General features: G+C 34.1%; 1 protein-coding gene across 1 annotated transcript in view; it reads right to left on the reverse strand.

Annotated features, from left to right (window-relative positions):
* The window catches only part of LOC111050663, a 63,334-nt gene that overhangs the window by 13,384 nt on the left and 33,484 nt on the right, over nucleotides 1-16,466 (reverse strand). Inside the window, 3 exon segments of the mRNA XM_039423892.1 lie at nucleotides 11-122; nucleotides 1,865-2,433; nucleotides 6,535-7,839. Of these exon segments, the coding sequence (XP_039279826.1) occupies nucleotides 11-122; nucleotides 1,865-2,433; nucleotides 6,535-7,839 (1,986 nt within the window).

The following is a 16,466-nucleotide window of genomic DNA, read 5'->3' on the forward strand; positions in this document are numbered from 1 at the left end:
AAGAGCTTACTGTGTCATTTACAGTGGTCCTGGCTTCTTTCTGGCCATCAGCCTTTGCTTGAGAGTGTTGATTTCTGTAATGCTCCTTCACGTGCGCCAAAACCACAGCTCTATCGCCATCTCTGAAAATGATTAAAATAACATCTTTATTATAATATAATATTATTATGTTGACATGAAATACTGATTCAAATGTACTTGATTTTTCAATTCCTACCTACTTGCCAAAATAATTCGCATTTTGCAGTATCTATAGTTCTTCTACAATATGGATATTTCAATATATGCTACAACCTAAGGGTAGAACGCAGTTTCAAATTGTAGCAGTAATTATTTTGTAGATGAAAGAATTTATTTCATGTTTCCTATATAAATTATCTGCTCATTGAATATTGGAACTCTCATAAAATATAGATTTACATATTACTTTAGCTACTGTTTTTCCTAGATGATGAACACTAATTTGTCATGCTCAATCCTAGAACTAGTAGAACATCAAGAATAATATCTTATTAAACTTCGAAATTCAAATCTACATTGATCATCTACTTTATATTCATCAAATAACACCTTGATTACCAGACAAAAATTCATAATTAGATACGTGAAAACTCCCTCGAAAACAAATGGTGGGCTATTATATACCTACCCAGAAGATCATAAATTCATTGGATAGCAGGGCTAAAGGTTTTCTTATTACGGTCCCAATTTCTATTTCCCACCAAATCGATATAAATAAAAATCGAGCCTCAAATTTTGACATTCAATAACTTTTTTATGTGGGCACCGATGTTGATGATTTTCTATTAGTTATGTTCGTTATGTTCAGGATCAGGTTTATGGCCTATCAAATTTATAATGCGACTTCAGGACTCTTTCCTACGGTCCTTCAAAGTTTACATGTAATCCTTATGGAAGATTTGTGAGCTGGCCACACACAGAAATAAAAACCAGCTGTTATAATCATTGCGTCATACAACAGCCTTCGGTAGATAGTTAGACAAGAGTGCTGCTCCATAACCGCCTATGTTAATTCATTCTAAACGCCCCGGCTAAAAACGAAATGACTATTCTGTGTGTAACCATCCAGCAGTGCGGCCTCAGTTTAAAGACTTACATGCTCTAAAGACATTGATTTGTTTCGAATAATTGTGCTGTCATCGGTGTTCAGAATTTATTGATTTTAGTAAATTATTTATTTGCAATTGGAAAATTATCTATATAAATACAATGCCGCATCGCGCCTCCTCAGATGTGCATCCAGCTAAAATTTGTCATGAGATGCATTAATCTATTTGGCGGTAAGAAGTTCGCCGGGCCAGAGCTAGTATGTTCAGAATTTCACTTTCTTAGTAATAGTAGGGTTCATATTGTGGTAGTTATTCAATAAAATAAAAATGATACATATCGATAAAAAAATCTGTGGTTGGACAATATATATTCATTGTATTCAGTCGTTTATAATTTCAAAACTGATATGTACAATTCAGGTCATATGAGGATAAAGGTCTTCCTATTATTTATTTTTATTTATTATGGTCCCTATTTCAATTCACCACCAACTACGTTCATAATTTCACTTTCTGAGTAGTGTGAAGGTGATATATTGTGGTAGTTAACCATACTGAATAGAAATACTAGATATCGATTATTTAAGGAATCTGTAGTTGGACAATACCTAGTTTATCTATCTTTTTATTCAGTCATTCAATGAACGACTGAATAAAAAGAACCATAATTGATTTCCATAATTCAATAATTCCATTATTTCAATGTGCTATTCAGGTCATATCACTTCCAATAGTTAAGAATAACTACCTTTTAATTGATGATAGACTGATTCCAATTATTAGACGATGCTCACCTGAAAAAGCACTTTTTGCATTTCCACATAGTCTTCTTGTTCTCAGAGTTGGACTTCTTCTTTGGCGGTTCATCGGTTGCATCGTCTTGAGATCTGTTGGCAGACTGGAAGGCAGCCTGCAATGGGGGCGGCTTGGAGTGAGCGGCCTTGGGCGGCAAGTCACTGATGGGTCGCAGTGCCGGAGTGAGCCGTGGCGGGGCCGCCGGAGAGAGTGGAGGCGGCGGCGTGGAGGAGCACGAGTGCTCCTCCGAGTCCGTCAACGACTTGGTGCGGCGACCCGAGCCGCTGCTCTCGGCTGTCGGCTCCTGCACTCGCATCAACGTCAGGTACTTGTTGTACTTTGAGTAGTTCCTGCGACCGGTCTCGTCCGTCATAAGGACTCTGGCTCGCTCATGACTCACGTCACGCACCGTCTTCAGGCGAATGTGCTTGGTGATGTCCCACCGCCAGTTGGAGCGGTAGGCGCATAGCGAACACTCGAACGGCTTCTTGTTGAGATGGCCCACTATGTGCACGTGGAACCGAGACGCAGTCGATGCCCAGAACGAGCAATGAGGACATTTGTACACCTACAAACAAAATAGAACCGTTACAAATGAATAACTTATTAAACATTCAAATCAAATAATACGGTTACTTAAATTAAAGAAGTTATGATGGAAGAGTGAACTAAATTAAAGGTTACTTAAATTAAAGAAGTAATGATGGAAGAGTTATATGGTTTCAACTACTATTGTGAAGAGTTGCTTCATACAATGATCGTTATTAAATAATAACGATATCATTTTCATATATATCATGGATTCATTTTTAATTCATTTTCATCAATTATCATTTTACATTGACAATAAGTAGGCTACCATGATTTAAACCATAGTCTTTTGCTGTCAACAATAGAACCAATAAGTTTTTTAAAAATTTGGAATCATTGATCCTCCGTCATTTATTACTAACAAACAATATTACTGAGATAGTTATCAAATAAACAGTCTTCAATAAATATAATATTATTCCCGCACACGTAAAAATTTAGAGGTACTAATCCAGGTGATGTTGGGCAAGTAAAAAGGTTCGATTCACTTTTGTGAAGCAGTGTAGTTGCAAATACAAAGGAAAGATGGTACAGACTAATTAAGTCAAATAGGTTACCTAAATAATAAGCACAACACGGTTCTAAGCATTAAACACTGTTTCTAATCAAAATTTGATTGAATGTTCACACTTTATACAGTAGGATTCTATAATTGGAAGACATGTATAACCTTAGCGCTAAGGCCATAGCAGAAATACAGTAAGGTTCTTCTTCTTTCTTACTTACTTAGTTGATACTTCAAATTTCTAGTTGATACTAGAAATATTCAACTACCACTTGAAAAAAAAACATTATTTACTAAAGAATAGTAATTCGTCATTTTCATCAGAAAAGAAGCTTACGCCAGTAAGCGGAACCGGATACCGGCAAACCTAACCTCTACTACAGTGTCTGAGCTACCAAGATTGGGACGTCCAACTTTTTAAAGACCTATTGATTTGATAGTAAATCTATTTACTAATCACAGAATGTACCAATACTTTGAAGTTTGAGTAAATTATAGCTCGATACGGTACAACTCGAGGTCTATGACTACGACTTTTTTATCAATAGAGAACATGCTATCTCAGGACCATTTTTTTACAAACTAGCGACTCATATTTTCAATTTTAGAACCTGAAAACTTCCTTGGTAGAAATTTAATGATTAACAGTTATAATGAAACAATAAAATTAATTTAATTTATTGTGATAAATTTCAATGAACCTTTTATAAACATTCAACACAAGCTATTTTGTGTTAGAGATATACAGTTTAAACAAGATTATTGCTATTACTGTATATTACTCAAGAATGTTTAAAATAAGTACCTAAGTGAGCTAAGTGACCAAACTTTGATGTTAAATCTTTATTAACATGACAAAATTACTACTCACCATCAACAACCAAATCTAATTTTGAAAATCTTATCACATCCTAACTTCCTAACCTACAAATTCCAAATCTCCTGACAACAAAACAAATAACATTATAGCTTTTTAACAGTAAATGCCAAAGATCGAATACTGAACTTGAGATTGATTTGTCAAGAGTTAGTTTTTATATTATAGATATTGTATTCAACTAATCAACTCGAAAAGTGCACATCATAAAATGGAAGCTGAACATCAACAAAATAAAGCAAACAGAAGCATATTTTATTGGTCGTCTGCGACGACTATTCTTCATCTGCTTAACCAATAGGAAGAAAAGGTGGGAAAATGCTTGCTATTCAAAATTATTTAACTTTTGTCGGGCCTATCATTTTAGCGAATTAATTATAATAGATGTTATGCAATAATTATTATTATTTTGATAAAAACATGAAATTAATATGAACCTAAATTATTTCATGAGTGAGTTTAAATGGCTTGGTTAATTTTTATAACTTGATTTATTTATCTATTTATATATATAAAAGCGAAATGGCACTCACTCACTCACTCACTGACTGACTCACTCACTCGCAGAACTAATAATCTACCGGACCAAAAACGTTCAAATTTGGTAGGTATGTTCAGTTGGCCCTTTAGAGGCGCACTAAGAATTCTTTTGGCAATATTTCAACTATAAGAGTGATTTTTTAAGGGTTTAAAGTTCGTCTTTTAGCATGTATATTCTTCTTATTCTCTTTATTATAATTGAAAAATGTCCATACCATATATTAATATAGAACTATAATCTAGAGAGAGTACCTCTTCGAAACAGTTCTTAACTGATAACTAAATTAATAATTTTGTCAGGTTGGCATTAAGTTGAGTTGACTTTGTTAGGTTGGCACCAAGTTGAAGATTGAAATGAATTTTTCGCGGAAAAATTGATTGGGCACTGCTACTTCAATCAGAGCTATTCCTGGGAATATTATATTACTAGCCGTCAGGCTCGCTTCGCTCGCCATATCCGTTTAGCCAGACGTTTAGTCTGGACCCCCGACTGGATCGTCCTAACATATGATAAAAAAGTCCAAATGAAAAATGCAGGCGAGCGAAGCGAGATCGTCATTCTTGGACGATCCAGTCAGAGGTCCAGGGGGCGGAGCCCTCTGGCTAGACGGATATGGCGAGCGAAGCGAGCCTGACGGCTAGTGATGTTATAAACAATAACAGGTTTTTTCCAAGACGACTGGGGGCAGAGGAGCCAATAGCTTGTTTTGGATTTTTACCTTGAAAATATCAATTTTTCTGCATAATCTATAACATAATAAAGGAAATAATTATTTATAAACGTACGGGAACGGGATAGGAAATTCACGACTGATGCATCATCATGTCTAAACTACTGGACTGATTAGCCTAACTTGAAATTTTATCTTATAGATTCTCAATTTTACTGAGAATGGTTATAGGCCTATTTTTAATTGATTCAAGAATTCAATAGGTCAGGTTTTCAGTTTGTCAATTTTTTTAACTAGACCCTTGCGGAGCACGGTATCATGCTATCATGCTATCATGATATTAATTGAATCGCTAATTGCAGAAAGGGAACATGTCCAGTTTTTATAATTTTACAGGAGAGACAAAAAACTTATTTAAACCTTAATCTAAACCTGTAGTAAACGATATAGGTTATTCAAAACGTCATTACAATGCTTTCAGTTGGACATGTATCCTTCCTACAGTAAACGATGTATCTTACATTAAATAGTTGATTTTTTCAAAAAAACAATTTTTGAAAAAGCTGGACATGTTCCCTTTCTGCAATTAACGATTCAATTATAATTTTTCAGAGGTTGGAAACTAATCGGATTATTCAATCCCAGATATGCTAACCAAAAATGATAAATAATACTGTTACACAAAAATAATTACATTATTGAGATATTAGGCACAATAATTTTAAGATTCATTGAACTTTGAATATTATAAGAAAGCAGTGTTGTAGCTCATGGAAAATAGAATATTATGATCAAAATATCATCATGAAATAAAAAAACTGAAACTTCAAATTTATTAATGGATAAAGCGCAAAAAATAAACTAAGCTGAAAATTGAGTACACCAGTACTCTTACAAATAATAGCCAGGAAGTGGAAGGGTAAATAATTATAATGGAAGTAGTTAAGTAATTTGATGGAATAATTTGAATAACTTAAAAATAATCCAGAACACGCTAGATTAAAACTAATCTTATAAGTACTCCTGCTCTTGACAAAGGTAATTGATTTAATCTATTTTCTGATACAATAAATTTGGTGAGCTATAAAAATTTAATAATATTGTTAGGTATTCTGGATTTGATCACTAGCAGTTTTTATTGGTGTTTGTATCGTTGAAAGCTGTTAGAAAATATAATTTTGATAGTCAACAAAGTTAAAAAAAATTATTATGAATTGATTTGGGAAAATATATTTTTAATTTATTATTCCAAGTTTTATGATGTAATATTATTTTCAATAGAAAGACAAACTCATTGAGATTTTTATAAAAAGCAGAAACTTGACGGTAAGCCTACCGTACTCTATTAATTATACAAACATAGGTGTATGTATGTACGGCTTATGAAAACATCCTCCTCAGCAGAGGATGATCGCTGCTTAGCCAAGAGTGAGACAATCGACAGAAGATCAATTCAAATTGAATGATAAAATTATTTTTACTTACTTTTTTCAAAGAATGCTCAGACTTGTTTTTCTCCTTTGGGTTTGGAATGTTATGTCCTTGAGATCCAGATTTATTTTTGCTAGTGACAGCTCCATAGCCAGGTGCAGTCTCGACTCCAACCAACGGCGCATCTCTGCCGGGCGACTTCCTTACTACTTCATCTTTGATTCGGTCGTCGGGAAGGCTGTTCCAAACGAACACCTTGTTCTCCATAGGATGAGGCTCGGATTTGGCATCATCGAACGAGCTGACCGACTCATCCTGGCGGAAGTATTCGCCGCCGTTGAATTCGCGCCTGTCCTCACTGGCTTGACTGTCCTCAGTCATCTCGTCAGGAAAGTGATCGCTGTCTTTCCGATTCGCTTCAGAGCACGACTGCAGATGGACAAAAAGGTCGGAGCTGGTCTTGCAGCGTTGTCTGCAGTGTTGGCATCTCGTCGAAGACAGCTCTGCTCCCGAAAACTGCGAGTTTCCGTTGCTCATCTGACTACCACCGTTCCCTTTTCCCAGATGCAATTTTTGATGGCGTACCGATTCTGAGAGACACTTCGATTCATAGCCACAGAAGTTACATACCATGTTACTCCCCTCACTGACCCCATTCATAAGTTTTTCTTTCAGTTTATCAAAAAATGATGCGTTCTTTTTCTTGAATGCTTCTGGAGTTTTGCTAAAGTCAATTGGGGAAGAACACGATTCGCGACCATCTTCATTATCCTTCTTCTCTAACGATAGGAGAGAACTTGTACTGTTGACGGTCGTGTTGAATGTTTCACTTTCGTTTGTTTTGAACGCGTCCGAATCACCTATCAACGATGCAAAGTCTTTCAACGCACTATTCGAACACGACTTGGCGTAGATATCATTCAAATCTTTTTCGCTCATTGGATTTTCATTCTTAGAAGATAATATTTTATCAACGACTTTTTTCGCACTCACATTGTTAGGTTGTATAACAGCTTTATTTTGAATAGGGATGAGATTAGGGATTGGTCGTGGTGCAGACTTCTTCTTCTCAGGAAGCCCGTGAACCATAGATTCATGTCTTGACATTTCGTTTTCCCAAGTTGATCTAAAATCACATACTCTGCACTTCAGTCTCTTGCCGAATATACTCGCATTATTATTCTGTAACATATCTTTGGAATCTACAGCGTTTTCAACAAGTTTTCCTTGCATGTCTTTTAGACTAAAATTTGTAAATGGTTTTGGTTTCTTAATCATTATTTGGCTTTTTGGTAACAATGGATTCTCTGAATCTTCGGTATTCAAGTCTTGACAACCAGCCTCTGAAGTATTTGATTCCTGAAACAGAAAATCCATAATTTTAGATTAGAAAAAATATTGACATTGAATTTTACATTCTTCAAGTCATAACGAATAAAAGGTTTCACGTATCATGAATACGGTACAACAGTTGAATTATTGCTTTTTTAGCCCTACATTAATCGACATAAAAAAGTCACGCCGTTGATCGACTGTGTGCGCGCGGCTCTCGTCACCTCTTATTTTTATCAATAGTTCTACTTTTCCTCGTGAGTTTGCATGTACTCAAGAAAATATAAAGCCAAATAACTGGAAAGGATTCTCCAATATAACTGTACGTTAACACAAAAGAGTCTTTTGGTCAGCAGTCAGCTCACTTCTATAGCTGTGTGATATGTGCTGATGTCACTGACGTAACTTATTGGCTGAGAACTTGCTTTCTATTATGTAAACCGCTTCAAAACACAAAACTGACAGCAATATCAAGTCCCAGGGCAATAGCGCCAATTTGGAGACTGTAGGCTAACAAGATCCAATCAAAAATATATCAAGGGCTCACAGCGCTCATCAGTCTACCAACGGTGGATTAATTAATAAGACAAACACATAATACAAGTATATTCGAATCAACAATATTTTTGATCAATATAATAAATTCAAGACTCAAATAAATTTAATTTATACTATATATTCTATACCAACCACAACCAGATTTCCAACTTTAACAATTTTTGGGAGTTGATATTGATATTTTATCATTTCAAGTTATAGATTCTCTCATTTACTTTATTCTATACCAACCACAGATGTGCTGTAAATCATCTCTATACTGTTGATATATCCTTTTATGAATCTATTAAGGATTCAAAGAAAAAGTTTTCAAATATTCTAATTCTTTTTATTTTACTGTTGACCAATATGATAATTGAACGAGCGTTAGCGAGTTCTCACTTTTGACTCACTCAAGGCCAAAGTCGTTGTCCGTCTGCTTGTATGTTTTACAATAACTTTAAATAGAATCGTTTAGTCAGCTTCAAATTTCGAACACGTATTCTTCTTTCTACAGATAAAGTTCGTTGGACAACAAAATTGAGGAGTGAGTCAATCCTTTTCCAGGATATAAAAATAACATTGAAAGTATAAGAAAAAATCTTTGTGATTCATCATTTAGACAGCTGGAAACAATTGCATGCTATTTTATATAATTTTTTATTATTAAAAAAATCTGATGCTATTCAGGAGTTATCACACATACATTCTAGTAATGGGATAAATGTCGTAAAAATAAGACAGATTATTTTTTTTCTCGAAGTGTCAAATAAATATGTGAGTAGAAGTTACTATTAGTGTTCACTAACACTTGATTTTCAAAGTAGGTACTCATTTACTTCATTTTTGTATGATTTCTTAAATGTGAAAATCCTTGAAACGGTTTGAGATTTTACCGATGTGCGGTTTTCGCCATTAATTTTCTCTTAAAATTCTGTATCGAAATCATGTATCACATGACCACGTTCCTATATGAAAAAATGGAGTTGGATTCAAAATAAAGTGGATCCGAGATGAAGTTGGATTCATATGATGGATCCAAGATGACGGACAAAAGTTTTGAAGGGACAGAGAAGCAGTTTTTCATTTGAATAGCATCCCCCCATCCCCAAGAAACCTGCAATCAAATCATCTTTGATTATATTCAGAAATATACAGATGTTTCCATAATTCTCACCAACTCTGTATAATTATTACAAGTTGCAGAATCCAAAGATCAATAAATCAACTCATGAGCGAGTTTTCCAACCCAGGGGGCCACTAGTATATTTAATTCTCGATTAATTAATCTGATTCTCTATAAGCTTCTGTTTGTTAACGTTGTTATGTTGATGTAGAACTATTGAGAGACAATATCATTCAAATAGCCTGGGTTTTATAGATTACAGACTAGCATTTTGAAACTTTAAACTTTCATTTTTTTAATATCAATATCATGATATATTATAATTACAAAGTCGAAAATTTCAAGACTAGAAAAAATAAGTGCATCCTGATTGATGATAAGTTTCAGAAAACATACATCTGAATTTCCATTGTGTGATCAACAACATTTTGTGTGAACTAATTTGAATAAATAATCGTTCGATTCCGTGAACTTTGGAATGAGACTTTCGCAATATTTTATTCTTTCATCACTCCTATCAAGAGGAAAAGCTCAAGATAAACAGTATAAAATACGAAGATAGTTTTCAAAGAAGACATTCTAGAGCCTAAAAATGTCCTGTACTTTGACCCCTTTCTCAAAAACACATCAGCGTAAAAAAATTATGTAATGAATCGACAGTGCTGCAAGAAATTCATTTCGGTACACTTTTTATTAAATTGTTAAAATCGGGTCACAATAATTATTGAAGAAAGTATAAAGAAAAGGTTCACACAATACAAATCAAACGGACAGCTCAAATTTCATGTGATTTCCCACTTTCAAAAGAATACCAGTTTTTTGTTACATTGCAGTTTATCAACAGAAGAATAATTGGTTCTATGTTTGAGACTCAAAGAAATAAGCGATAATCTCTTTCAGATATCTCATTGTTTTATTCACAACGAAACGAGGATAATAAAAATTGTCTTTGCTGTTTGCAAGAAGTTTCTGTAACTATTGTGTCGAGGAGAATATAACAGAACTTTACTTGTTCGTTTTGAAAAAATAATGTAGAGTGAATCTGTCATTGTGAAGTTTTATTTTTGTTTGAAAATTCAAGATGATCATGTTCAAAGAAGCAAGCTTTTAAATCGCATGTGTCGTTGAAGCATGTTGTCGTTTTGAATTCTAAAAATTCATTAAGCTTCGTTTACACCAAAGTTATTAACAAAATGTTAATATCTTAATCCTTATAGATTCTATTAGATTGAACATAAGTTATCATACACATGATGATCATATGTGTTTGTCAAGTCCCGTTCAATCTAATAGAATCTATAAGTTATTTAGATCAAGTCTATTAAGTTATTAACATTTTGTTAATAACTTTGGTGTAAACGCGGCTTTAGAATAGGCAATAGTCTTTCATCAATGATCATTTGGATTTTATTCCATTACCTCAATGAACTTAGTTTGTTGGAACTAAGAATAATAATTATTATAATTACTATAGAATTTATTCCGTCCGTGAAAATTAAGAAAATAGCAGTACAGTGGAACATTGAAATAAAGTAAGTTACTTCTCAAGGGACCGCTAAAAAATGTACTATTACGACATTTGCGAGGCCTGTACTAAATCGGGGTGTACTATTAGTCCAGTCAAAGTAAGGTGATAGAGGGAAAAGTTTGGAGAACAATTTATGACCCCACGGTTCTGTTAAGGGTAGTAAGGATAAGGAGGTAATACATCAAAAGTCCCCACTACCCCTTGTGCTAAGGGGGAGGGAATGGTTCAAAGGTACCATTTTTTGGTTTCTCGCATATAACACGAAAACTATATATCTTACGGACATAATTGTTTCATACGAAATTAAAGCTTACATAATTTTCTACAATATTCATCTCACAACTTTTTCTATATTATCTTCTCTAGTTTTCAAGATATCCGCTCTTATTTTTTAAAGATGTGACATTTTTTAAAAATCACGTTGCCTCCACCCTCCAATTTGTTTCTATTTTTGCGCTTATAACTTTTTAAAAATTGATGGGAAAAATCCATGCTAATTATGAGCTTATGGAGCATTGCATTTTCTCCAATTTGATGAATGATTTCACACTTTTATGCATTTCCCTACAACTGTTGCAGCAGCTTTAGTGTTGAGTGTGAAAACTCCAGTTTTGCAACAATAGACCAATAAATTGACAAAGGAATTTGGAGGGAATATTTTGAACACAGTTTTTGACTTCGCAGCTTTGTTGAGACTAGTTAGGAGAACATATCAAAAGTCCCCATTCCTAACTCATGTGTTAAGGGGATGAGGGTGGTTTGATGAAAGTTGAATTTTTCAGCATTTTGCTTCCATGCTCATATCTTGAGAACAATACGTTCAACCGACATAGCTATACTCTGTCCAAAATAGGCATGAGCTCTGAAGGATTAGGCCTACCCTCCTACTACTACTCACCCACACAAGCGCAGTCTCCTTTTGTGTGTATGAGTAAGGCCTCTTTCACACGATAGGAGACGTGCAACTTGAACACTGAACAGTGTTCTCGTTTTTTTGTCGAAGTACATTGAGTCAAATCGTGTCTTTCACATGGTGACTCCTATCCAGGAACCTCGTTTTGTCACGTCTTTTCCCCTCGAGGCAAGCAGAGGCAAGATCTAACAACTGTGCCGACGTTTCCACAAAGTATGACTCATCACTTTTTTCTCAAAGTCTAACTTCCTTAAAAAATATAGATAGAAGATTTCTGATTTCGGATTTGGATTCAGCTACCCCAAATTCTTTAAAGCGTAAGTCCCGTTTTCGAAAATATCCGAAAACAAGGAAGTTATGGCTGTTTTTAATAAAGCTTTCTATTATCATATAATTATACGGTAAAAACGAACAGGTACTGTACTATACAGTACGTAAGTACTCTAGCTATTATAATACAACTTACACTGTATTCGTGTAGGAAATTTGGTAGGTTATTTATCTTGATTTCTGAAAATACCCCAAAATAAGGGAGTAAGATAACTTTGATAAACCAAAGTTTCCTGCCGATTGAAGAAACATTAAAAATTAGTCTAAGACATATTATGTCTTAGAATAAAAACGTGTAACAAATATCAGATCACTATTCAAGCTATCAAGCTTTTCATAAATTTCATAAGTTTGTGTCGACGGTATATGACATAAAAGGCAAATGCTCGCGCTTGGTCCATAGTTCTACGACTGAGGAATGAGGATTTAGGTCAGCAACTAAAATCGACAAGCCATGATTGTCAATCTTACTCATGATACAAAGCTTTGTACTATGATACATGGTTTTCATTCCGTATCATTCTTTAATAAAAATAAAACAAGATTCTGGTTTCAAAAGCATCAAAGTCGCCAGGCTGGTCTGAGCTATTCATGACTTTTTTTCAGTATGCATTATCAACTCAGCAGTTCTAATACACAGACATCACTACTTGGAATGCCATGACATTTTCTATTCTTTCAATTCCTATTATTACCATAGATCGATTCAGATCAGCACAATGTTTATACTGTATGTTCATAATAGATTTTTCTGATTGTAAAAGAAATAGTCAATAATTGCTGGGAATTTAAAGTGATATTCAACGATTTGAACCTGATAAATTGGATTGTTGAATGACAATTGAAATTCAGTGAATTTTACTGTACAACATTCCTTTTCCTCCTATTTTATTGGGTGATGAGTGGAGATGATTTATGATTTCATATTTGGATTCATCTTTTCATAGTTCAATATTTTTTTGGAAAACTAGAATTTTTAAAAATTAAAAATGTTTATGTATAAACTTCTCAGGTATTCAAAAACTTCTTAAAACCTTTGCCTGTCCCTTTGTGAGGCAGGAGTATTATTATCTTAGTATGTACTATATAATCATATGATAATGGAAAGCTATATTAAAAACAGCTATAACTCCCTTGTTTTCGGGTATTTTTGAAAATGGGACTTACGCTTTAAAGAATTTGAGGTCGCTGAATCCAAATCCGAAATCAGAAATCTTCTATCTATATTTTTAAGGAAGTTAGACTTTGAGAAAAAGTGATGAGTCATAGGTTTGAGCAAACGTCGGCATAGTTGTTGGATCTGTCGGCTTATTCGTAAGATCCCCATGTGAAAGTACAGGAGAGCTGCAAAATATGAAATATGATCTTCCGTAATATGATATTCCAGGAGCGAGGTCTCTGCCGTGTGAAACTGGCCTTAAGGGACGGTCTGTCTTCCTGAATACTACATAGTATTCATAGTATATCAATGGCGCAGGTAGGCCGGGCATGTGTGCTTGCGCGTGAGGGAGCGAGGGTCGGCTTAATCTTTCAGCGCTCACGGCAGTCTGGACAGAGTATAAATATGAATATATATATATATATATATATATATATATATATATATATATATATAAATGAGATATACGCACTTGAAGGTGTGTAATTGTTAAAATAACAGTTTTATCCAATTTTTCGCTATTTCAGGGCTTATAACTCTCCTACAATGCATTGTAAATATGAATGCTTATCGCAGGCTTGTAGAACATTGAATTCTCTTTGAAGTGATGTATTATTCCACTATTCCAAGTTTTCGTTTCATTGTTATAGCAAATTTAATGTAGTAGGTGAAATTCTCAATGCTGCAACAAAATATGAGTGTGGAAGCAAAATGCTGATAAATTCAACTTTCAAACCACCCTCATCCCCTTAGCACATGAGTTAGGAATGAGGACTTTTGATATGTTCTCCTAACTAGTCTCAACAAAGCTGCGAAGTCAAAAAACTGTGTTCAAAACATTCCCTCCAAATTCCTTTCTCAATCGGTCTATTGTTGCAAAACTGGAGTTTTCACACTCAACACTAAAGCTGCTGCAAAAGTTATAAGCGCAAAAATAGAAAAAATTGGAGGCAAACGTGTTTTTTTTTCAAAAATGTCACATCTTTAAGAGCGGATATCTCAAAAACTAGAGAAGATATAGAAAACGTTGTGAGATGAATATTGTAGAAAATTATGTAAGCTTCAATTTCGTATATCCTATACTATTAAACTAGCAATTTCTGTTTATATGTTTAGATGTTTATATGTTTGTATTTCACCGGATCTCGAAAACGATTCTCACGAAATTCAGAACATAGTAGGTTTATAATATAAAAATTCGATTGCACTAGGTCTCATCCCTGGGAAAACTCACTGAAGGACATTAAAAGGATAATGATTATTATCCATCATTGGAAAAACAGCTGATAATAATTATTTCGTCGTCTGTCGATGATGGAAGTGAGTGAGCGAGTTCATGTGTGTGGGACTGTGTCAAAATTATGACAAAGCTGTTGAACTTTTATAATCATTCAATCATGTACTTAGTGCCGGTTGCAAAAAAGCCGCGTTATTTTTAATCCTGATTAATTCCATTAGAACTGTCTTTTTGAAATGGTCTTCTCTGATTTGGTTCACGTGAAATTATTCAGGATTAAAATTTAACGGGCTTTTGTGCAACCGGGCCTTTGTGAGGGAAATTTTTGCATTCCTCTGGGAATTAATCTCAATTCATTGTGATTAGATAGAACATTTCTGTATGAACTATGCATTTATTATTATAATTTCTTATCTCGTAATACATTTTTTATGTTCTTGTACACCAGAGCGAAGCTCGGTCCCCGATATCAAGAGTTATGTCCGTAAGATAGATAGTTTTCGTGTTATATGCGAGAAACCAAAAAATTGTACCTTCTGAACCACTCCCACCCCCTTAGCCCCATGGGTAGGGGTGGGGACTTTTGATATGTTTACCTCCTTACTACCCTTAACAGAACTGCGGGGTCAAAAATTGTCTTCCAAACTTTTCCCTCTAAACCCTATTTTGAGCATTCATTGCCTGGACTATATTATATTGTTAATTGTTATTGAATTTGGAAAATATGTACTACAGTATATCTGTATAGGGGTCCGGCAAAACCTCTGTATAGGACATATTTCCATGTCTGCATGAGAGCTCAATATAGTAGACTACACTAATTGGACCTAAGGACCTGCTTTGCTAGACGTATTAAAATGAAACTGTATGTGTATACAGTACAGTACTCACTGTAAGTTATTAAGTATCATAAAGAAGGAAGAACTGGTCATAAATAATTATTTCAGATAAATTTTAGTTTTAATACCTTACACATAAGGAATAAGGATATTTATTTGAGTAAGTAACTTACAGAATTACAGTATAGGTATAGACAATTGAAAAAAAAACATTTATACCTATATATTTGTCAAATATTCTGCTACCGTACCTATTTTTTTACTACAATTTTTAAAGAAAGTTTATAATGGTGGCTGGTTTATACCCGATTTCTTAAATGAAAAATCCAGCTCGTTTTTTGCACTCACTAGTTACCACACTATTGTCCCATAATTATCCCAGCTAATTGAACAATTTAAAAAAAACAGGTGGTCTGGTGGGAGGAGAAGGATCGCCGGAAACGCAGAACCTGTTTTGTTTGCATGTCCAGACATGCTTGTGTATGCTTCTCAATTAATGCTTAATACTTCTCAATTCTCAACTATCGTTTATCAGAATGTATAATTACGGGGAATTATATTTGTGGAACATGTAAAATACAGAGGTTTTATGTACCAAAAATGTACTATTTACTATTTTACTATTTGTACTATTACGGGTCTCTGGGCGTCTTGTCCAAAATAATGTAGGCTACGTAGGAGTCTAATTTTGAGCTACTATTGAAGTTTCAAGATATTACAGAAAAAAATGTAGGTACTATAACGGGGTGTACTATATCGAGGTAAATTATTAGCCCAATTCCTAATAATTTCTATAATAAATAGATATAGTTCATATAAATATTATTATACCAGCTAATAATCAGTTCAAACTTTCAAAAGATTATGTAGGTTTGGGTATATTTTAAGTATCTAGTGTTTTTATAAGTATCTATTAAAATCAATTTCAGTTGATTAAGTCTCAATCTACAGTTTCGATGATTGATTTACTGTAATGGTTTAACAA

This window comes from Nilaparvata lugens, chromosome 3 (assembly GCF_014356525.2).
Source record: "Nilaparvata lugens isolate BPH chromosome 3, ASM1435652v1, whole genome shotgun sequence".
Taxonomy (NCBI): Eukaryota; Metazoa; Arthropoda; class Insecta; order Hemiptera; family Delphacidae; genus Nilaparvata; species Nilaparvata lugens.